The sequence below is a fragment of the Haliotis rufescens genome, unplaced genomic scaffold (assembly GCF_023055435.1).
Source record: "Haliotis rufescens isolate VD_foot unplaced genomic scaffold, xgHalRufe1.0.p SCAF_11, whole genome shotgun sequence".
Classification (NCBI taxonomy): domain Eukaryota; kingdom Metazoa; phylum Mollusca; class Gastropoda; order Lepetellida; family Haliotidae; genus Haliotis; species Haliotis rufescens.
This window is the reverse complement of record NW_025963791.1, coordinates 33372808-33394819: the sequence shown is the minus strand read 5'-3', so window position 1 is coordinate 33394819 and position 22012 is coordinate 33372808. Positions and strand designations below refer to the sequence as shown.

Sequence of the window (22012 nt, the reverse complement as noted above, 5' to 3'; positions counted from 1 at the left end):
TCTGACTCCGAGCCGACCAGTCCTTGTTTTAGCCCCTTAATGCCAAGCGTCAGGCAGGGTAACAACAAGTACCATCTTTTAACGTCTTTTGGTATGACGCGGCCGGGGATCGAACCCCAGACCTTCCGCTCTCTGGGCGGACGCTCTACAACTAGACCACGGAGGTGATCTCCTCATTACGTGACATGCTCCGTCGCGCGTGACAGGTGTTATAGCCTGCGGCACGTAGCCTAAGCTCTACAAAAATGACATATTGTTTCCTATTTGTTAGCACTCCCTTTAGCAGCATTGGAAATACCTGTCTGTCTGACCGGCCGAGACGGGGTGTTTTTGTCTCGGGCAGTTAACATTAACTTTACAAAATGCACACCCGATGGTCGCTTTGATCTTTTTAAACCGTACGTAACATATATGAATATTTTTATTATTCTTTTAAAATCATAGCAGCTTACATGATGATCTAGTAATACAGCTAAGCGACTCATTTGCGACTGCACGAAATCTTACAGAAGCCAATGCTTGCCTTTAGAAGAAACCCATGAAGCTTTGCATTTGTGACCAACTCGTGTTATTCCGGGACAAGCCGAATAACAACTTGTGCCCCTCTCGTGTCCGTTTTTGCGACAGGGTCTCGTCTAAGCGCAAACGGCGGGCATAATTATTGTCAAGTCCGAATTGTCAAGTCGTCGCGTTATGATTCACGTATATTTCCCCCATGTCATATATATTCCAGATGCTATTTAAAACACACAGGGATTTACGTTATGTATAAATACGACTGAACACATTTATCTGTATCTGGGATGTATTTTAAGATGCAAGACGAGTCTTCTTGCAGGTTACGGAAAGGGGCGAGTGGTGACGAATGGCAGGTTACGGAAAGGGGCAAGTGGTGACGAATGGGCGCTTTGGCGTGTACTCCCAACACTGTAACGATGCAGTGAGCCAATAACAATAAAAAGCCGCCAAAATGGTGTGTTGGGTTAAAACCATTTAACTGACTGTGATTTTGTAATCATTTCCAAACAGTTGGTCGGTTCCATTTACAAAATCTAGATTTTCAACGTTCTAAATAGGCAGGTAACAATTGAGAGTTGTTAGTCCGGGTGTCTGACGAGTTTTTGTTGTGAATATTCAACACATTTAGTTCATTTCGTGGGTCTTCTCTCTTCCATGTTGTGATAAAGAATCTATGATTCGAGATGCGTGACATGGAATGCACCGTGGCAGAATATACGTGAGTGAATGTTGTTTAACGGCACAGTGAACAATATATCAATATATCACGGGGCTTCAAGTTACCTTGTTTTGACCAGACAAGTCATTAATAACTGCCCACGCCATCAGGGTATGAATACCCACAAACTTCCAAGCCACGAAAAAGACCACCCAAACCCTATAATAGATTTCTCCCTACAGCACGGAGTACTGCGGACATGTTTCTAACATGGAATTCCCACGGGGCCAAAGTATCGTTCCAGGTCAATCGGAATGCAATAAGATCTACAGTGATTCCGGATGCATGTAATGTTTAATGCTGAACCGCATGTTTTGTGGATCAGTGAATTTATTCCGCATGGATGAAACGAGAAACTGATATATACAACTCTACACATCAAATCCTTTATTTACACACGAACGTATAGACATGACCCTTGAAATGAAGTACATTATTGACATACAAAGCATAGGGATAGGATTATCAAATTCGTGTCATTAACACTAATTCTTTGTGCCACACGTCAATCATCGCCTATTATGAGCAACACATAAACCATATTAGTGTAGGCTCGTAGGTCGCAGTGTGGGCAGTGCGTTATCAATCATTACACGAAGGAGCGTGATATTCACATGTTTAAGACACGCTAGATTAAACCCAACTCGAACAATACGTCAGCTATTCGTGAGGCTTATATTAACCCATGTTATACTATTAGCGAGAAGATAATCTTGAGTAGATTTGAAAGTCAGTAAATAGTTCCTCCACGCCTCATCGAACACTCGCTGTGATCCCGTTGTCATGGGATTACCACGAGATCTGGCCAGAGAGACCAAACGAATCACAGCAACACGTCTGAGTGAGATGGTATTTCGGGAAAAAGCAAACATGCCCCTCTGAAGACCTTCATCGCGGACAGCTGAGGCTACAGAAGATCGTGGCGTGGCGATCAGGTGTCGTCTGCCTAATGACCCGATTGGATATGTGATTTGGAGGGTCTGTAACCGGTTTGTGAACAAATTACTTTAGTTTAATCACGGAAGGTACATGGAGCGGAACTCACGCTTTAACCGTAGCCGATATTTACTCTGTGCATTTGTTGGTATTTGTGTGATTAGTAAAGTACGAACCTGGGAATATCGGACCTGCCAAGAACAGTTTCTGAGATACCCAGGCTGGAATTGGAGAGAATGAGAATTGAAACCTGACCACATATCGGTAGCGATTTGGTATGATGACAGCGGGGCCAGTTTTCACCTCCTCCCTCACTCCAGGGATATACGTCCCAAGGTGGAGTGGAGGCAGCCTTTATGTACCCGGCTTGTCCAAACAAGAAACCCGAGATGTGAAATCTTCCTACAGCTACACGGACACGTCTGGAGTTTCATCCCCGCTCCGTATTCTGGGCGCTACTAGTAATGTTAATGGCAGACGGGTGCAATCAAGTTTTGCACCGACCATCCCCATGAGAGCTGACTCCAGAGAACTTACCAGTTTGACTCTTAAAGCCATCTATTCCAAAAACAACAAGAAGAGCATAGAAGCATTACCACTTCGCCCAGCTATGGCACGAGCAAAGCAAGTTCCTGGGCGGTATTTCCCAAAGGCAATCTTGACAGATGAACAGAAGGTGGCACTGGCAAGTGCTAAGCCTTCAAGACCATCTCCGTTAAAGAAGGAATCGTTTCCTCCCATTAAAGGTTTGGATTTTATGAAGACTTCCTTCTCTCTTCTACCACCTGCGCCTCGGGCCAGAACTTCCCACAATGCTTCCTTCAACCCTAAGATTGCCCAGACAAGGAAGAGCCTTAGGATGTTCCCAGAAGTCCAGACAGAGGTGTTTTCCATCAGTTTCCAGGGAGATACAAGACAGGAGTATGACCCTAACAGTGAGCTCCACAGCGACTACTACTCAGTAACTAGAGTAAGCGTCAATTCCGCAAAAGATGGACAAAAGAGTCAAATGAAGGCACAACCATCATCCGCAAGTGACTTCCGCATTGTGCTCAGAGGTCACCGGAAGCTACTTCACGATCGTGGCGATGATAAGGATGATGACGAGGAAGTGGGCGTCATTGGGGAAAGAGAGGACACCCACCACAGTGAAACATCAAGGAAAGAGTCTGAAGTTGGTTTGCCACAAATATAGCCCCAATAGTAACAGGTCAAGGAGCCTAAACGGGCATGGTGCGTAGTGCGCACTGACCTAGACTTAATGTCAAGATCCTTCCATTCGGTTGTCGCATTGGCCAGAGGTCTGAGGTCTGAGGTCTGAGGTCATCATTGCACTGGGACTTTAGGAGCAGTGACACGTGGACGTTTTGATCTATTAAAGAAGACAGCCATAACGTTATTCTGTGATTGGACCTTGAATATGCGGAGGTTATGTCGATAAACAATGTAAGTCGTTTAATGGCGAAAGCGAATCATTGTTTATAACCATCGTTAATCATGATTGAATATCCGGGCGTTAATATGTTTTAACATTATGTCGTTTATTTTTTAAACTATTCTGAAACTATTCATAAATGTGGTGAAAGCTTTAAAGCTGCAAGAACAGTGTCGACGTTATTTACAAAAGGCGTGAATTTAGAGAAAGATTAATTGACGGTAGTAGGGATGTATATTGATTATTTATCGCATCCGTTTGTGACACTGCGTTAAAGCAACCATTCTTTCGCAAAACTGTATATTATTTATTATGTTATTTAATGTGGGTAACTAATATCCCCGGGAGGAAGATATTTGCCTTTGTAAGGCATTTAACTTACATACAGACCCAAACAGTGTTCAACTATGAATGTTGCTTGTGAAACGAATACTATTTGTATTGTTACGATAATGAATTCTATATAGGTTTATAATGAAATAGTGTTGATGGCAGATGTTTAGGTGAGGAAAGCATGTATACACTAAGATATGGTAAGCACGCGATCTCATTTCAATATTTGTGTTCGGATTTCACTCGGAAAGTGCTTGATGTCTATCTGTGATATAAGAGATTAGTCCAATATGACAATGGATTTCATTACTGGAATCCTCTCCGATGACAGAACCACTTAACATTGGATCGCCACCAGATATGTTCTTGTATGATCTGTGAATAGCTGTTCATATGCTTAAAACTCAGTACCTGCGCATGGCAGTATCTTGTCTTCCAGTTACCTATGACGTTTCAGATATGTGTGACAAGAAACTACACGCTCGAAAAGGGCATTGATGCAAAACGCTTTCATGCATTTGGTGGTCATGTAGCTGATGTGTGTTATTGTCTATCCTGTTCTGTATAATCACCAACATCTTCCCGAGGCAAGAGAGTTAACTGACTTTAAAAGTCCAGTTTCCACCCTTGCCGGACTAGGCAGGAATTACTGGGCTCGACCGTAGCGCCGCCAGAGGCTATTACCAGTTATGTCCCTTCTAAGCCTCTCATATGGACCAATCAGATTCCACCTCTCGTATCACTTGCGTTTGCCTCACACAAAATTGTGGCGCCGCTCTGATCGATAATCACGATCTACATTGTGATAAAACGGGTGTTACATCGCGAAATGCATCAAATCAAGTGAGCACCTTGATTAAAAACATGAAAAGATTTGGAAAATATCTGCTGACAACGAGTTGGCGGTGCACATGCTTTGCAAATCCTGCAATCGACTGAAATCTGCACGACTGTTTAAGAACCGGATTTCGATTTCGGTGCGCGATTTTGATTGGACTATGCATAGACTCGTTAGTCAAGTCAAAATGTAACTCCATAATACCAGTCTAGTTCGGCAAGGGTGGAAACTGGACTTTTAGTCAGTTAACTCCCTTGCCTCGGGAAGATGAAGCACCAATGGAGAAAACGTGGAAGTGAAACATTCATCATGACACTGGCCGATCTTGGGTGTCCCACTGCAGACAGTGGCTTTGTAAACGCAGTGTAAACCACAGACTAGCAACATGTGTGAGTTAGTTGGGTTAAAAGGCGCCTGAAACAAACAGTATTTCAGTTATATATTTGTTTGTTGTTGAACGCCACACTCAGCAATATCCTAGTTATACGACGGCGGTCTTAAACTAATCGAGTCTGGACCAGACAATCGAGTGATTGACATCATGAGCATCGATCCATGCAATTAAGATACGATGCAAGCATCAACCTAGTCAGTGAGCCTAACGACCCGATCCCGTTAGTCGCCTCTTGCGACAAGCATAGTCGGCTTTTAAGGCACGCATGGGCTCCTGAAGACCAATTTTAGGTATACCTCAGGGTGACAGATGTATATGGTAGCATAGGCCGTTGACGTGAGCCACTTTGGTGAAACCCATTGGCATGCCCTAAGTTCTCACATACCAGAGCAAAATCAGGTGGAATCTGGGAATCGATTCATCGGATCCTGGTACGGTCAAGAGACGAAACTCTGCACGTCGATTACGGCGTTGCCTTCTTGGATTTCCATAGGTGCGGCTGTGCCACATTACTGTCCAAGACTGGCTTTGGTTAACTCTACATCACAAACACTCTCCCAAGGGGAGATGCAATTTCATTTAAATAAACGTACCTAGTTCATTGGAACTCACTCACTCCATATTTGGAGATACTATTTTGTTTACATTTATGCACCTAGTTCATTGGAACATCTTTCATTATTTCGACACTTTTTCGTTAAACCGTGAAGGAATGTGCACTCCAAATAATCGCTGTAGAGTGGTGACTAATTTTTGTTCAGTGTATTGTAGGGGTGGCCGGATATCCAAGTGGTTTAGGCGTTCGCTTGTCACGCCGAAGACCCGGATTCGTTTCCCGACATTGGTAAAATATGTGAAGCCCATTTCTGGTGTCAGCCGACGTGATATTGCTAAGAGCGGCGTAAAACCTTACTCACTCACACTCATTGATTGGATAGTTTAGTATTGTTTTATAATCTCAGATGTTTAGCATAATGAGTTGTAGATAAATTTTGTATTCCATTGTTCTTTTTATTTCCTGCAGGTAAATTCCGGCGTAAAACCATACTGACCCACTCAGTGTATTGTAATGAAGGGTTGTAGTCATATCTCACATGTTTACAGGTCAGGTGTGTAAGGGATTGATTTGCCTGCATGTTGTCAATTGTAGTTCATACATGTACGACCCGTGAAGATCCCGGGGTAGAATAGGTCTTCAGCAACCCATACTTGTCGTAAAAGGTGACTATGCTTGTCGTAAAAGGCGACCAACGGGATCGGGTGGTCGGGCTCGCTGACTTGGTTGATGCATGTGATCGATCCCAATTGCGTGGATCGATGCTCGTGATATTAATCACAGGATTGTCTGGTCCAGACTCGATTATTTACAGACCGCCGTCATATAGCTAGAATATTGCTGAGTGCGGCGTTTCAACAACTAACAAACCAACCAAATCATACATGTACATGCATTCTTCCGTTGTTTACTTTTGTGGGCAAGTCTTGTATCGCTAACAGATGCCAATAATAAATATTCATGGCCACGAGTTCTCTGGTGTCAAATGTCATTTCCGTTTTAACGTTTGGATGGGAAAGTATTATGTATAATGTTACAATCACTCTAATGAATAATAAGATATGCCATGTTTTGACATTCGTTTCTTGGCAAATGTGTCTGATTAGATATTATCCTAACTATATATCTAATTGTTTGGTCTAAAGGATATACAGTATTTTCAATGGCGTATACGATAAAGGTTGCACTGGTTAACCGTCTATTAATCTTGCAGAAACAATTACCGCTGGCCTGGCGTATACCACGTGCGCTATCAGTTTAAGTTCAGACTTGGTCAACGCACCCAGAGGGTTAATGAGTGAGTAATTAATATAAGTGAGTTGGTTTTAACGCCGCTTTTAACATTATTCCAGTTATGTCACGGCGTGTCAGCTTAATGTGGGACAAAGGCCCGAAGTGATGCAAGTCTCAGACGTTTACCACTTCGGTGAAAATCACGAGCATGGGTATGGTACTGATAAACCTAGAAACATCGGGGCGAACCGGGATTCGAACCAACAATCATAGGTTTCTGGCGTGCCCAAGGGACGCAACTCTACACAGCGATTCGTGGCGCCTTAGACGACTGGGCCACCAGTGCCCCCTAAAGGGTTTATGAAGGGAAAAACATGATACATCACCCACTGATTCACATCCTTGATGGCTGAGTGCAGCGTTAAACAACAAACATACAAAACAAACAAACATCCTTAATCCTATCTACACTACCAATGGGTAGTTGGCGGATTGCATGAAGTGTCTTCAGTTTACTAATTTAAGATATGGGTAGACCAAGGGATGTTGTTGTTGTTTTTTGTTTGTTGTTTAACACAGCGCTCTCCAATAATCCAGCTCTATGACGGCGGTTCGCAGATAATTGAGTGTGGATCTGACAATCAAGTGATTGACATAATGAGCATCGATCCGCGCATTTGGGATGTGATGACATGCAATCAACCAAGTCAGCGACCCAGAACACCCGATCCACTGAGTCGCCTCTTACAATAAACATAGGTTACTGGGGACCTGTATTTTCTCCCGGAATCCCCACGGGTCGACGGTTCTATTGAATGTCAAGCCATCCATAGTAATCTTCTGGCCGAACGTGTCCAAGTACCCACGTCGTAGTTAAAAACCGGGTAAATATTGAGATCCGCTGGGATCTATGGGTGACCTTGCTGGCTGCGTGTCATCGTACTCTAACGATATGGAATGTTGCTCATGCTATCAACAACTGGTTTGTCTGGACGAGACTAGGTTATTTAAAGACCGATATGCTATGGGTAGATTTTTGTTGATATAAAAAACAAAATTCTCCTTTGAAACCGGACATGATTAGCATTTCCATTTTGGTTATTATCTGGTATTATGTAAATTCAATCTCGAAGTTGAAATAAATCTTTGTTCAGATTTTGGTACAGAGGAATTGGTTTAAAGTATAATGGAATTCGTTTTTGAGACTGTAATGCGGTTGTTTTCATTGGTCGTTCGCTTCATAAAGCACCGCCTCCGTGGCCTAGTGGTAGAGCGTCCGCCCGGAGAGCGCAAGGTCCGGGACAGGTCGATCCCAGGCCGCGCCATACCAAAAGACGTTAAAACATAGTACTTGTTGTTACCCTGCCTGGTGCTTGCCATTAAGGGACTAAAACAAGGACTTGTCGGCTCGAAGTCAGTATACTGTGTCTGAGTGGGGTATTCATATTAAACTGTGGCATGGTATCTCAGTGGGCTAGCACTATAAAACCGGACTAGTACAAGCAGCCACACACGCACACACACACGTGCATGCACGTCGATACATAAGTGTAACTATCTTGGACGTGACGTTTAACTCCATTTCAACTCACCTCGCTTAATATTATCAAGAAACAAACATTTCCTGTCGATTTATATGTTCTCGAAAACCTGCATCGCTTCAACGTTCTGCATAGTTCTAAACTCCACTGACTGTATACTTGAAATACAAAAATTGCACCTATAACTACCATATTGAGGCTGTGGGTATTCATGGCGGTCATTGTGTAAGACATATATGAAACGACTTTTCATCAAAGCAGGTACCTCGATGGTGTTATAATACCGATCATATCCGACAGAGCAGGACGGGTTGCGCAGAGGTATCGTGAGTGAGTGAGTTTGGATTTACGCCGCTTTTAGCAATATTCCAGCAATATCACGGCGGGGGACACCAGAAATGGGCTTCACACATTGTACCCATGTCAGGCTTCGAACCCAGGTCTTCGGCGTGACGAGCGAACGCTTTAACCACTAGGCTACCTGACCGCCCCTGCACAGAGCTATAGGCTGCCACAACTCGATGTGAGGTGCGGCCTTTGGACATGCCAAGATCAGCTGACCGCTACTTCGAACTCAAAATTTAGTCAATGTATGATCTTTGGTCTGTCATTGCTTACACCAAAGTGGTGGAGGTCACTTCGGGCGCTCCTCCCGGGTTAAACTATAGCTGAAATAGTCTTCAAAGCAGACTAAAACCAAACTCACTCACTTACTATGATTATGAACTAAATTAGGAAAAATCACAAAACAATAACTCTCAATATGATTTTGTATTTATTTTCTTACAAACTGGTAATGATAAGGCTTTTTTGTTACATGGAATTTTCCTTGTATCAGCATCGAAGACACGGATTGCTTGGTAATACGATGAAGATATGTTGAATACACAATAATTAGTAGACACTCTTTGATTCGTCTATGGTCATCTTCCACAACATTTTGTATGTAAAACGTCAGAACTATATGTGTCATGAGGGCTAAACGTGTTCTCACATCACACGGTATTATTCATGTGATGAAAATAAATACTTCTTAATATAACCAGAGCATCTCAGGTTACGCAGCAAGCATTACATGCAGATCTGTGTAAGTGTCAATGGCGGGATCTCGCCGTAACGATATTAAAGACCAACAGGTACGAGATAAAGAGAAAAGAGAGCGATATTTAAAGGCCAACAGCTACTAGATCTAAGTCAGAAGAGGGCGATATTAGAGACCAAGAGTTCCGAGATTTAAGACAAAAAAGGGCGATATTAAGGGCCAACAGGTATGAGGATAATATTAAAGACTAATGGGGACGAATTAATAGACTGACGGGAAACGTTCAAAGACAATGGGGACATGTTCAAAGATTAAATATGACGGTACTCAAAACGCATAGGGACATGTTTGAAAACGAAACTCAACGAGAACCTACGATCTATACTCTTCCTCATGAAAATGCTCGGAATCACAATTACTCTTGCCTCATATAAACAAGAACATAAATATAACCTTTCATATCTGCAAGTTAATAAAAGGTAGACAACTGCGTGTTGCGGTGGTGATGACGATGAAGCAGGAGAACACCAGACACAAAGAGTGAAGCAAGAGTAAAACGTATAAATTGATACAGAAAAATGCATGGTACATATAATATAATACTCCATATAAACGTACAACTGAGATCTACAAAAAGAAACCATACTAACACTGATACATGCCCTGTACACTTACACGATACACTTAATACTGCATGGTGCATAAATACAGTAAACTACGGTTATAACGAACACGCTTATAACGAACTAACGGATATAACGAACTAACTTTTTAGTCCCGACTATATGCTGTAGTTATACTGTATATATGCTTATAACGAAATACGGTTATAACGAACTAAAATTAGTAGTCCCTTTGAGTTCGTTATAACCGTAGTTTACTGTACATTGTTTTGGCGTAGATATACATATTTTTGTACAGTAAAAACGTGGTAACAAAAGTAATACAAAGTAAAATCTACTAACATTGGCCATTATATCTATCCTGGAAAGTGGAAAATATAACGAAAGAAAACGTAATGCTCTTTTGGTAATTGCTGGTAATTTGAGGCTGAGCTCTCTCGATGCTATGTAACATTAAAAATAATAAATTTCCAACAAGTACATGAAACAATCTTATACAATTTAATATCAATAAACAATATACCCGGAGAAGACAAGCCACAGTGAAATAGTAAAAGGAAATTTAATTAAAATTACCCTTGATAGTTATAAAATGTGAAACAGTAACTGGAAATATAATTACAATTACCCCTGGTAGTTATAAAACTAAAACAAACCATCACGTAGGCACCGGCTGATCAAAAAAATTCCAAAAGTCGTCGTCCTTTTGAAACTTTTCTGGCATGGGTGCAGGTGCCGGTGCCGGGGGTGGGGTTATAGGAGGGGTCTTAAACTCTATTATTTCTAAGGGCGTGGCAGGCTTCTCAACAGCTGATTCCGGTTTCGTTTTATTTTTAGGCTTTGGTTTAGGTTTTAGTTTTTGTGCTGCAGGTTTAACAGGAACGGGTCGCGTGGCACTCCGATCCCAGTTTACAGCTGCCTTGGGTAAACTGGTTAAATACTCATCCCACTGTTTTCCCATGCGCTGTCGCAAGACATTGTGTTCTGCCCAAGTACCTGAAAACATAGACGTTCAGATGTTGGTATGTACATAACATTATTGTAAAAAAATACCAATATATTTTAGTCACATATATTTTATGATAAATATAACTGCAAAATAATGCACGTGTAGGATTACAATATCATGTTTACATGAGAAAAATCGATTAATAGATTTTGCTTCTGTATGCGGGATTGTAAGGGCTTCGTTGATTCGATTTGGGTCAGTTTGAAATGTATGACGAGCTGAAAAGGATTTAAATTATCACGGGCTCGTTGCTAGGCAAACATGAATAAAAGATCATAGACAATCATATTTGTTTGTTTGTTGTTTAATGTCGCACTCACAATATTCCAGCTATATGACGTCGGTCTGTAAATAATCGAGTCTGGACCAGACAGTCCAGTGATTGACATCATGGACATCAGCGAGTATGACCGCCCGATCCCGTTGATCGCCTCTTACGACAAGCATGGGTTGCTGAAGACCTATTCTGACATGGATCTTCACGGTTACTATCATGTCTATATAATGTCACAGTATCAATATTCCCTACCTCGTGCCATTAGTTGTGCAGTTATGTGTGAGAAGAAAAAGCAATCGTGTTCAAGCAAAAGCGCATATTTTAATAAAAAAAATGTTCTTCCTCTGATTGAAAAACAGCGTAAATACAAGTCATTAATAATGAAGTATATCTAAAACAGATATGGTAAACTAAACCTTAAGAAGTAAACGTTAACGAAGTTATTCTTTCACTGAATTGAAGATGAAACAAAGTGACAAGTTTGTTTACCACTAATAGACCGTGATCAATCATATACAGATTATTCCTTCTTCCCCCCTTCCAAAGCTTTGCGATCCCAGGCTTTCTTCATTCTCTCCCTCAGCACGTTGTGTTCAGCCCACTTGCCTAGAACAGACCAAAAACACGTGCAGCACGAGCACACCAATAAGCGAGGGGAAAACGTGCATAGCAAAAGGCGGAACACAACGTCAGATCGTTTAAGATTTATCAGGAACCTCATACGATGGAAGCGTTGCGGATAGACAGTTTAGCAGCATTAAATGATTTGCAAACGATGCACCAAGGCAAGAATTCCGATCGAACCTCTTTTCTAAAATACGTGACTCTCTCAATTTCTTATCAAATACCAATTTTTCTTGCATTTAATACAATGACTTCAAAATAAGTCATTGCGAATTGATTCATATTTGGTGAAAAAGTGGTTGGGGTTGAAGTCTTGCGATGATGACACTGATTTTCTGATACATGATACAGTTAGTGATGGATTAGAAAAAGAGGTGGTTGTGAAATCTGGAATTCGATGGAAAGTAGTCAGTGTAGCTAAAGTAAGAAACTTTATGCAGAAAGCTAAAGAGCCTGAACATAAGAACTATCATCATTTTCAAAATTGTATAATTACATCCATAAGAAGTTTCAATATGGCAAGGTCGCCTAGTCTCATGTGATACCGAAGTTCCGACTTTACAGCCCTATATGTGTATGTGCCAAATGGAGGATGTTTGTTTGTTTAACGCCGCACTCAGCAATATTCAAGCTACGTATATAACGGCAGCCTGTAAATAATTGAGTCTGCACCAGACAATCCAGTGATTGGCATCATGAGCATCGATCCAAGCAATTGGGATACAGTGACATGCATCAACCAAGTCAGTGAGCCTGACCACCCGATCCCGTTAGTCGCCTCTTACGACAAGCATGGTTTCCTGTAGACTGGTCTTCACTGGTCACTGGTAAATGAAGATCAGAACAAACTTTAACACAATTTTCAATTTTCAGTTAGATACTAATTCATGACAAGTGTTTAACGTTAAATATACAGGCAGTTATCTATATATGTTTATATTTTTTCTATGCTAAAATAGGGCCACGTGACCCACAGCAACCTAACTCTGTACTTTTGCCTGGACAGTTCTAAGTCACATCTGGATACAATATACCATAGAACATCAGAGAATACAATAATTTTCTTTTTTTAATAAATTCGTTTGTAAACGACATTGCATTGATGTTTGCATAGTGTTTTAGTGTATTATTGGTTTCAATCCCCCGAATAATTCCGATACCTTGGAACGTCGGAAGTATACTCACTGAGTTCGTCCCTTTGGTATCGGTATTCCTCTGGATCTTGGTATCGCTCAGAGAAAATTTTATCATTGTACACAGTTTTCGTGGTACTTATTTTATGCCCGGAAGTGTAACCAGGGAAGACGTTCTGTCGGGTGGCATTGCTGAGAAGATCATACTCGGGGTTGTCATTCTTCTTGAACACTCCCGCTTGCACAGGACGCCGATTTTGAACAGGAGCCTCCAGCTTCTCCTGTCGAGCTATGCTGTCCGCCACAGTGACTTCGTCTGAGAAGAGGGCATCGCATACACTACTGCCGTACTTGTGCCGGATATTGGCAGGAATCGCTATGACACTGCGGGGAGCTGATTGACCTGCAGTCGTCTGCTCTTCAAGGTCGTTCGTGATGTTGGTACTTGGCTGAGATTTCTTTTTGCTAAAATTGCCGTTCTGATTTACGTCATTGCCTTGCCGGGGAGTGAATTCCATCCCTGGATACAGAATGTCCCCCATTTGGCTATAAGAATGCACTTTAGGTTTTCGGCCATATTTGTCCCGATTGTAACTTCCGGTAGCAGTGAGACCTCCCACATTCATGTCTTTGGCGTGCTCTATATCCTTCTGCGTGAACCACTGGTGCGCCTTGTCCATTTGACCATTTTTGGAACCTGACGTCATGGAACCTGTGCCTGTAGTTCGGGGGTCAGGGCTAAACGTCAGGGCCTTGTCTTCAGCAGACTTCAGGTCACTCTGACTCTTCCGGACGACACCTTTCTGGTGTTCAAAGTCAGCACGCTTGTGGCGAAGGATATCGTTATCTGGATGGGAAACATAAAACAACCTGGAGGTGATACCCAGAAATGTACCCCTCGGTACAGGCGAAGATACGAACACGTGTTAAGCTTGGGTAGATTATAAAGGACGTTTACGAGATTGAAAGATAGTCTTGTGAAAGCATTATAGGTAAGTGGTGATCGTCGATATACGGCTCAGTTATTCACACGACAGCATGCAATACAATCAGATAACACACTGACCTTGCTGGTGCTTCAAGGTCATGAGTCAGCACTAGTCATACATGTCTTGTTATATTACTGCTTCGTTGTGATATTTAAGGCTTTAAAAGCATCGTATTGTGGAAGTAGAACGAAGGTGAATGGAAGCATATGGCTGCAGATGAGGTGAAATGGGTTTAAAGTCGCGTTCGAGATAATTTCACTTAAAAAGCGCATGCGTGCACGTGTTTGTGGTTGATTGTACTTGTCCGGACTTAAGAACGGTTTTATAGGCCACTTAGATACTATGCCTCAGTCTAACATGGATACCCCACTCAGACCCAGTGTACTGACTCCGAGCCGACCAGTCCTTGTTTTAGCACCTTACTGTCGAGCGGCAGGCAGTATAACAAGCACCATATCTTGACGTCTTTTGGTATGACGCGGCCAGGGGATCGAACCCCGGACCTTCCTTCTCCGGGCAGGTGCGCTTTCTATTACACCACGGAGGTAATCTGGTCGTATCGTTTTACGGAATATAGCATATATGATAAGTGTTGATTACAAATAGTATTGGTTTATGGCCATTATTTAGTTTTTCGACACTAAGTTGGTTCATATTGAAGATGACATTATTATCTTAGCAGCGTCGTCATCCTTCGCATTATAACATAATATACATGGACATATGTGTACAACCAAACAGTTTCTGCGTACACTCCATCTAATTAAAATCGATCTCAGTTCTCACAACAGCTGAATAAGGATCTGAGGACATCCCATTTCGGGTCACTTCAGAACGACATTTCGCGAACTTTAGCCGACCAATGAAATGACTAACAAGAAGTCGGCATTAGCCAGTCAGAAAGCAGCTTTCTCGAGCTTTACGGCGCTTGTTTTCAAACTGGCGACTTCCATTCCGGACAACGCTTTGAAAAATATTGTTTCAAAATTTCAAAACTGAACAAAATAAATTCTGGAATGTCTAATAGTTGGTTGATATCGTATTGCAGCACTTCCAACGGGCTATTGAAAGTCTCTTCCGTTTCGGATCTATGTCCCATTGAAGCGAGAGATAGACAAGCCCGTAACCGTTGTTCGGAAAAACCCGTGTACATTTTTTCGAGGTTGCATGACAAGAAAGCACATTCCGACTGTCACTTTCCCGATCTGGTAAGCGACGCTCCGATTGGTCGGATGAAAGGTCGTTCTGACATGATCCTTTATGTGATGTCCTCAGATCTTTGTCTAGCGGTAGCAAGAACCAAGATCTGATTGTTAATGTGATTGTGTGTACACTATGGGTATTATGAAGAATCAGACAGCCCTACCTTGACGGACGCTGACGTATGGAGTGACGGCTTCAGCCACCTGTTGATGCTGCTCCTCCCCATCCCTCATCTCAAGGGACGTTCCAAACAGCGAGTTCTTGGGCATGGCCTGTGTCCGGCGGGGCTTATACGCAGCGTGGACATCGGAGGACTGTTGTGCGGCCACTGCGGCCATCTTGTCGATTTAACACGCCAACAGCGTTTGTGTCCCTGGAAAGAAACAAAATTTAATGCTTCAATATCGACACCATTGTGTACACATGTAATCATACATGCCAAATTGGAGTGTCGTGACTAAATATCTGTGAAAAATATTTAAGACAGGACATGATGTTGATTTTCTATGTAAATTCTCACAACAATTCATTTAGTATCTCGATATCAGGACTTAAACAGACATACGTTTTCTAAGAATGTAGGACCTTGTCAGTATAGTAAAGCGACCATATACCTCATACAACCATTGGTAAATCATAACCGGGCAAATAGCGTGGGGAAACGACTGTTCCGACGACAAAGGAATCTTTACTCTGCATTGCGGGCTGAGCGGTTAATGATTAGCTCTGATTGATGATCTATTGATTGCTGGAATAGCAACATGCCGAAAATCGAACGACGTTCAGTTTTATTATTTGTATACAGCGTATATCAAACGTCTGGACGTTTCTTGTGTTTATTTCATTTTGAGCAGCTATGAGTGATAGTTTATATTTAACGATTCATTAGATGAAATTGTCGCCGCTAATGTACTTAATTATATTATTATAAATAATATTGCTTTAACTGGAATAACCAGAAATAGTATGTTGCTGCAATTTCGAATTTATCATTGATATGAGATTTTCAAACTGATAAAATCATAATGACTATGCAGAATAAACATTGTTTTAATTGTAAATATACATGGCTACAATTTGCACATTCGGGTAACGTAACACGTAATATACTTAATTGAAATAAAAGAAACATGGCATTTGTATCCTCCGGCTTATACGTACCTTGATGACCCGTGAAAATCCGGGGTAGAATAGGTCTTCAGAAACCCCTGCTTGCCGTAAAAGGCGGCAATGCTTGTCGTATATAAGAGGCGACTAACAGGATCGGGATCGGATCGATCTAATTAAGCGCATCTAAAAACTCATTAATCTACCAATCCAAAATCCAATAAACATACAAACACCCACCTCACCCGGCTCCCTTAGTTTCCTCCTCCACCCACTTCGGCATTTATTCCAAATTTAAAAATTCAATATAAGCAACCCCTAAAAGCCCCCTCTTGGGTTGCACACACCACTTTCACCCTTTTCGCAATACACTAATTGGCCCGGCAAGGCCCGTGGGCGAAATACGCTACAGTCGGAAAGCGCACGTTAAATCTCCTATATCAGTCAGTCAGGATCGGGTGGTCAGACTCGCTGACTTGGTTGATGCATGTCATCGTATCCCGATTGCGTGGATCGATGCTCATGATGTCAATCACTGGATTGTCTGGTCCAGACTCGATTATTTACATACCGCCGTCATATAGCTGGAATATTGCTGAGTGCGGCAGCCTGCCTTGATAATCCAACCATGTTCAAAGAATTGCAATAATCTCCTCATTTGGTATTTTATTTCTCGCATATTTACATAGGCTACGGATGTGAGACGTTTAAATTGTGTATATTTTTTTCAATTTAGCTATGTCCAGGGTATAATGACTAACACCATCATTTTGTGAAAAAGCCAAAATTTAAGTGACGCAGGCCGTAGACCTTTACCACTTATATCCATCGGCATGAGAATGGTGCTGATAAACCAAAAATCATAACTAGAGAGAATCTTGGATTCGAACCCACGACCAACAGATCCGGTTACGCGATTGATTTAGAGTTTATTTATGATTGCACAGAAAAAAATGGTTTACAATTTCATCGAGTCGTAAGGATAAGCTGAGAGTCAATTATATCTAAAGCCAATTCTGTTCGCAATGCAGAGCATGTGTTGTGAGACGAGCAGGGTTGTTTATATATCCCGTTGTGTTAAACTAGACACAACAATACGAGGCTAGACGAAGCGATTCAACTTGTCTACATTAGCTTAAACTTTATTATGTGTATCATTGAGTGCTGTTATAACACACACAAACAAATCTTTTCATAGTACGCTCGAAAGAGTGAAAGAGAAAGTGACATGAACTTTTCAAAGTTTCAAATGGTTGTCACCTACCGTAAGAAGTGGGCCGGTCAGTATCCATGCACGCTATCGAGGATCTAGGACAGTATTGATGACGTAGTACACCAGCGCAATTCCTGTGACGTAGTTCACAGTTGTATGTCTAGTGTGTGCATGCAAGGTGAGGGTAGTTCAATGTTTGTGTGTTTTATGCAACGTGCCAAGATAATTATTATTATGTTGTACCATGTCGAAAACAAGGATTATAAATGCATATCAGAAGTTTAATAGAGATATGGAACTCATAAACAAACAGCATTGCATCATCAACAATTAAACGACCCATCATTTGGTCTCAACAGTTCTAAGGCTAAGATCGACCGAGGGCATCGGCCTTGCATTATTACAGTGTTATATATACTCTTGTCAGACTACGTGTATTCACCAAGAGCCCGATGTCAGAGTTAATTGATATGACTCAGATTGTGTCCGACAAGATCTTTCTGCTTAGTCATGGTACTGGCACATTTATTTTTGCTGCATATTACATGACAGCAAGTTACATAACAGATTTAAATAGGATACACATGAAAATGGTACTTCTGGGTGAATTCTGTTAAAGAAATAATCAACGTGTCAGTACTATCCTTTAATTTTGTTTATTTGTTTGTTGTTTAATGTTGCACTCAGCAATATTCCAGCTATATGATGGCAGTCTGTAAATAATCGAGCCTGGACTGTCACTGATGGGACCGTGTAACTTGGAGCTGCTATTTGTTGCGTTACAAGCCCTTGTGTATATGGGGGCGGTCGGGTAGCCTAGTGGTTAAAGCGTTCGCTCGTCACGCCGAAGAACCGGGTTCGATTCCCAACATGGGTACATTGTCTGAAGCCCATTTCTGGTGTCCCCCGCCGTGATATTGGTGGAATATTGCTAAAAGTGGTGTGAAACCATACTCACTCACTCCCCTTGTATATATGATGAGCATGATAAACATGCTAAATGGGTCATTGTCATATAGGGTAGGCCACAACTGAAATAGCTGTATCATTATATCATTAAGTAGTATACTATAAATTACTAGGTATCTATATCTGGATTATTTCTGATATAGGAGGCAGATCAAACATGCATCAAGATGTGCTAGAATGGAATCTGTGCTAAGATGAATTGATGTTTTCTGAAACTGATATATGTCTCTATTCAGGTTTCAATTCCATGATGGCAAGCCGACAGCTACTTCGCAGACTGGTTCCTATGGTTACAAGCAGTGTGAGATGTCACCACTGTCTCCGCCTCCCACAGCCTATGCTGTCATGCCAGTCACATGTCACGAAGATGACACCGCCCCCGGTCAGGTCACTTGCGGCAAGTGCCAAGTTTGAGTGTATTAACATACAGGATGAGGACGACTTCCAGCAGAGAGTCCTTGACAGCAAAACACCAGTGGTCATTGACTTCCATGCAACGTGAGACAAATTTACTATAACACTGACCCATACCATGGTTTTTAAAATATTTGTTTACACATGTTCAATTACGAATTAGCTTGCATCAGTCCAAATAAATTTGAGGTTCTCAATATTTGGCATAAAATTGTTTGGGTCACTATGCTACTTTACTCAATGATACTGTAATGAAATCTGGAAATTAATGAGTCCCAAATTAATACGACAGGCTAACCCCTAGCCAAATATGTGACTCAATATCAATGCGACTGCCCCTATCCAACCCCCAGTCGAATGATACATATCCTTACCGCAATCCAATCAAACACAAACAGCACCGCTTATTAGCACTGAGTAGAGCTCTTCCGTAAAAACAATAAACAGTGTTCTTCTAAAAGCAACACACTGTTTATATGTTTACTCTGTTGACTGGCATTAAAAATGTACAAAGACAATAACAGTTCACTGATTGGTATGCAGAGGCAGCATTAGAAACTAACAGTTTTAGACCACTAGTCCTTATAATGATAACATATAGCAAAGCCCTTAAAAAGGGCAAATTTCTACTAGTCCTCATGATACCTTAACTATTGGGCAGTTTGGCAAGGACAATTTCTAATACTGCAGAGGTGTCAACAAGCTTGACACGAGTAGGTAGAACTCACTGGATGCCCATTGTGTAATTCCTATTCTTTGAATGACTTTCTTATATACTTATTAAAACTACTGCTCAATAAACTGTGTTTGTGTTAATATTCAAGTTGGTATTTCCGTTATCCAAAGAGTGCAGTGAGGCCGTCTGATTGTTGTATATCATTTTGGAGACATAAATGCAAAGTTAATTAATTAAATGCGAGCAAAGACCACTTGCATTTAATTCACGCTTGCATTATTTTCAAGATTTACAGTATATAATTTGTGACTGTTATCCTCACTTATCATGCTAACATTCCAGGTGGTGTGGGCCCTGCAAGCTGCTGGCGCCGAGGTTAGAGTCTATCATTGCTGGCAAAGCAGGCCAAGTCGTTCTAGCAAAGGTTGATATAGATGACAATGCTGATCTGGCTATGAGGTTTGGGGTAAGTATAGATATGCCAGGTCAGACCCTACATACACTTCATTCAGTATGTCAAAGGCATTAGGGTTGTGTCATGTCTAATAAATAAGCCTTTATGATATGTAGGTAAGAATTAGGAATAAGAAAGTACTGTTACTGTACTTGCCTTATAGATAAAACCAGCAGCAGCAAATATTACAGCTGTCTTTGATAAATGTGTGCTACTTAGGCTTCTAATTGATTGGGGGGCGGTCAGGTAGCCTAGTGGTTAAAACGTTCGCTCGTCACGCTGAAGACCCAGGTTCTATTCCCGACATGGGCACAATGTGTGAAGCCAAAATCTGGGCACCCCTGTCGTGATATTGCTGGAATATTGCTAAAAGCGGCGTAAAACCGTACTCACTCACTCGCTCTCATTGATTGGAAAGTTTAGAATTGTTATATCATCTCAGATGTTTAGCATGAGTTGTTTTATATGTGTGTAGATAAATTTTTTATTCCATTGTTCTTTTTATTTCCTGCAGGTAAATTCCGTGCCAACAGTTGTGGGCATCAGAAATGGTCAGCCACTTGGGAAGTTTATTGGATTACAAGAGGATGACATTATTGACACTTTTGTTGAGAAACTAATCAACTGATGATTGATCTGATGTTTTAAATATTTTATATTCACATCAAATTTGCAATAAAAAACATCCAAGAAATAACTGTCAAATTTAAACATTGAATATCCATGTTTGAAGAATTATTAGTGACATGGTCAAACAAATCTTAAGATGAACTGGTGTGTCGACATGTTGGTTAAGGTAAAGTTGCATAATCACTTAGATTACTGCCCTACAGGCTGAGGGATGTGTATCTAAACAGTTCATTTGGTTGGTGTGAGCGATCAATTTCAAGATGTTTATTCTAGTCTATTAGCAGTTGATCACATGGGAATCTCAAGTTTTGGAGTATAATAAATTGTATGCAGATTTTACTGAACTTCAGATTCATGTGACAAGGCATAGGTTGGTGTTGAGTATCTGTGATGCAATAAGGACAACCTTCTTCACCAGCATTCAGCTTCTTGTTCTCTGGAACTGTCCTTATGTTTTACTGGAAGAGGATGCTGAACACAAAGGTCTTGTGTTTGTTAATGGCATTAAGATAAATAGTCTTAAAACTCACGGGAAAGGCATGATTATCAGAAAACCAAAGAATGTGTTGTGTTTCCATGGCTTATGATATCTATGGCCCAAACTGCTTGTACATAATAAACTGACACTCTTAACTGTGTTGTTCAATACCACATTTAGCAATTGTCCACCGATGTGACAGCCACCTGTATTTATCAAGTCTGGCCCAGGCTATACCATGATGGATAATGTGAGGTGAGGTGATATGGGGTTTAACGTCGCGTCCAAGATTATTGCACTTATATAGCGACGTGCATGCACATGTATGTGTGTGTGTGGCTGCTTGTACTAGTCCGGACTGATGCCGATTTATAGTGCTAGCACACTGAGATACCATGCCGCAGTTTAACATGAATACCCCACTCAGACACAGTATACTGACTCCGAGCCGACCAGTCCTTGTTTTAGCCCCTTAATGCCGAGCGGGTTACAACAAGAACCATCTTTTAACGTCTTTTGGTATGATGCGGCTGGGGATCGAACCCCGGACCTTCCGCTCTCCGGGCGGACGCTCTACCATTAGACCACGGAGGCGGTCTGGATAATGTGAGCAACAATCAATGCTCTCACAAGAAACCAGGTCACCATAAATGGCCAAGCATTCCATT

The 22012-nt window shown here is 41.5% G+C and overlaps 3 protein-coding genes across 4 annotated transcripts; 2 read left to right on the top strand and 1 right to left on the bottom strand.

The window, feature by feature from the left end:
• The first annotated feature begins 2069 nt into the window (after window positions 1-2069).
• Window positions 2070-4854, top strand: LOC124151200. Its single transcript, XM_046523557.2, has one exon. It carries the CDS (start codon window positions 2451-2453, stop codon window positions 3366-3368), a length of 918 nt encoding a protein of 305 aa, XP_046379513.1. The 5' UTR covers window positions 2070-2450; the 3' UTR covers window positions 3369-4854.
• A 4405-nt stretch (window positions 4855-9259) lies between these two features.
• On the bottom strand, window positions 9260-17855 carry LOC124151211. Of its 2 annotated transcripts, XM_046523568.2 has the most exons (5): window positions 17775-17855; window positions 15567-15776; window positions 13264-14058; window positions 11944-12060; window positions 11027-11164 (listed from the first exon to the last, which is right to left on the bottom strand). In XM_046523568.2, the coding sequence occupies exons 2-4, from the start codon at window positions 15739-15741 to the stop codon at window positions 11975-11977; spliced, it is 1056 nt and encodes a 351-aa protein (XP_046379524.2). In that variant the 5' UTR covers window positions 15742-15776; window positions 17775-17855; the 3' UTR covers window positions 11027-11164; window positions 11944-11974. The 2 variants fall into 2 exon arrangements, with proteins under 2 accessions (XP_046379523.2, XP_046379524.2); XM_046523567.2 differs by lacking the exon at window positions 11944-12060 and having other exon boundaries at window positions 9260-11164.
• Window positions 17827-21499, top strand: LOC124151212 (thioredoxin, mitochondrial-like). The gene is made up of 4 exons (XM_046523569.2): window positions 17827-17901; window positions 18929-19190; window positions 20125-20248; window positions 20751-21499. The coding sequence occupies exons 1-4, from the start codon at window positions 17880-17882 to the stop codon at window positions 20862-20864; spliced, it is 522 nt and encodes a 173-aa protein (XP_046379525.1). The 5' UTR covers window positions 17827-17879; the 3' UTR covers window positions 20865-21499.
• The last annotated feature ends 513 nt before the right edge of the window (window positions 21500-22012 follow it).

Bases quoted from the DNA above. Each gene is read 5' to 3' on its own strand.
- LOC124151212 (XM_046523569.2), top strand. From the start codon at position 17,880: ATGTCTAGTGTGTGCATGCAAG. The intron at 17,902-18,928 runs GTGAGGGTAGTT...GTCTCTATTCAG, and splicing joins GTCTAGTGTGTGCATGCAAG to GTTTCAATTCCATGATGGCA. The intron at 19,191-20,124 runs GTGAGACAAATT...CTAACATTCCAG, and splicing joins GTCATTGACTTCCATGCAAC to GTGGTGTGGGCCCTGCAAGC.
- LOC124151200 (XM_046523557.2), top strand. From the start codon at position 2,451: ATGATGACAGCGGGGCCAGTTTTCACCTCCTCCCTCACTCCAGGGATA.
- LOC124151211 (XM_046523567.2), bottom strand. From the start codon at position 15,741: ATGGCCGCAGTGGCCGCACAACAGTCCTCCGATGTCCACGCTGCGTAT. The intron at 14,059-15,566 runs GTAGGGCTGTCT...TTTCCCATCCAG, and splicing joins ATACGTCAGCGTCCGTCAAG to ATAACGATATCCTTCGCCAC. The intron at 11,165-13,263 runs GTGAGTATACTT...CTATGTTTTCAG, and splicing joins ATACCAAAGGGACGAACTCA to GTACTTGGGCAGAACACAAT.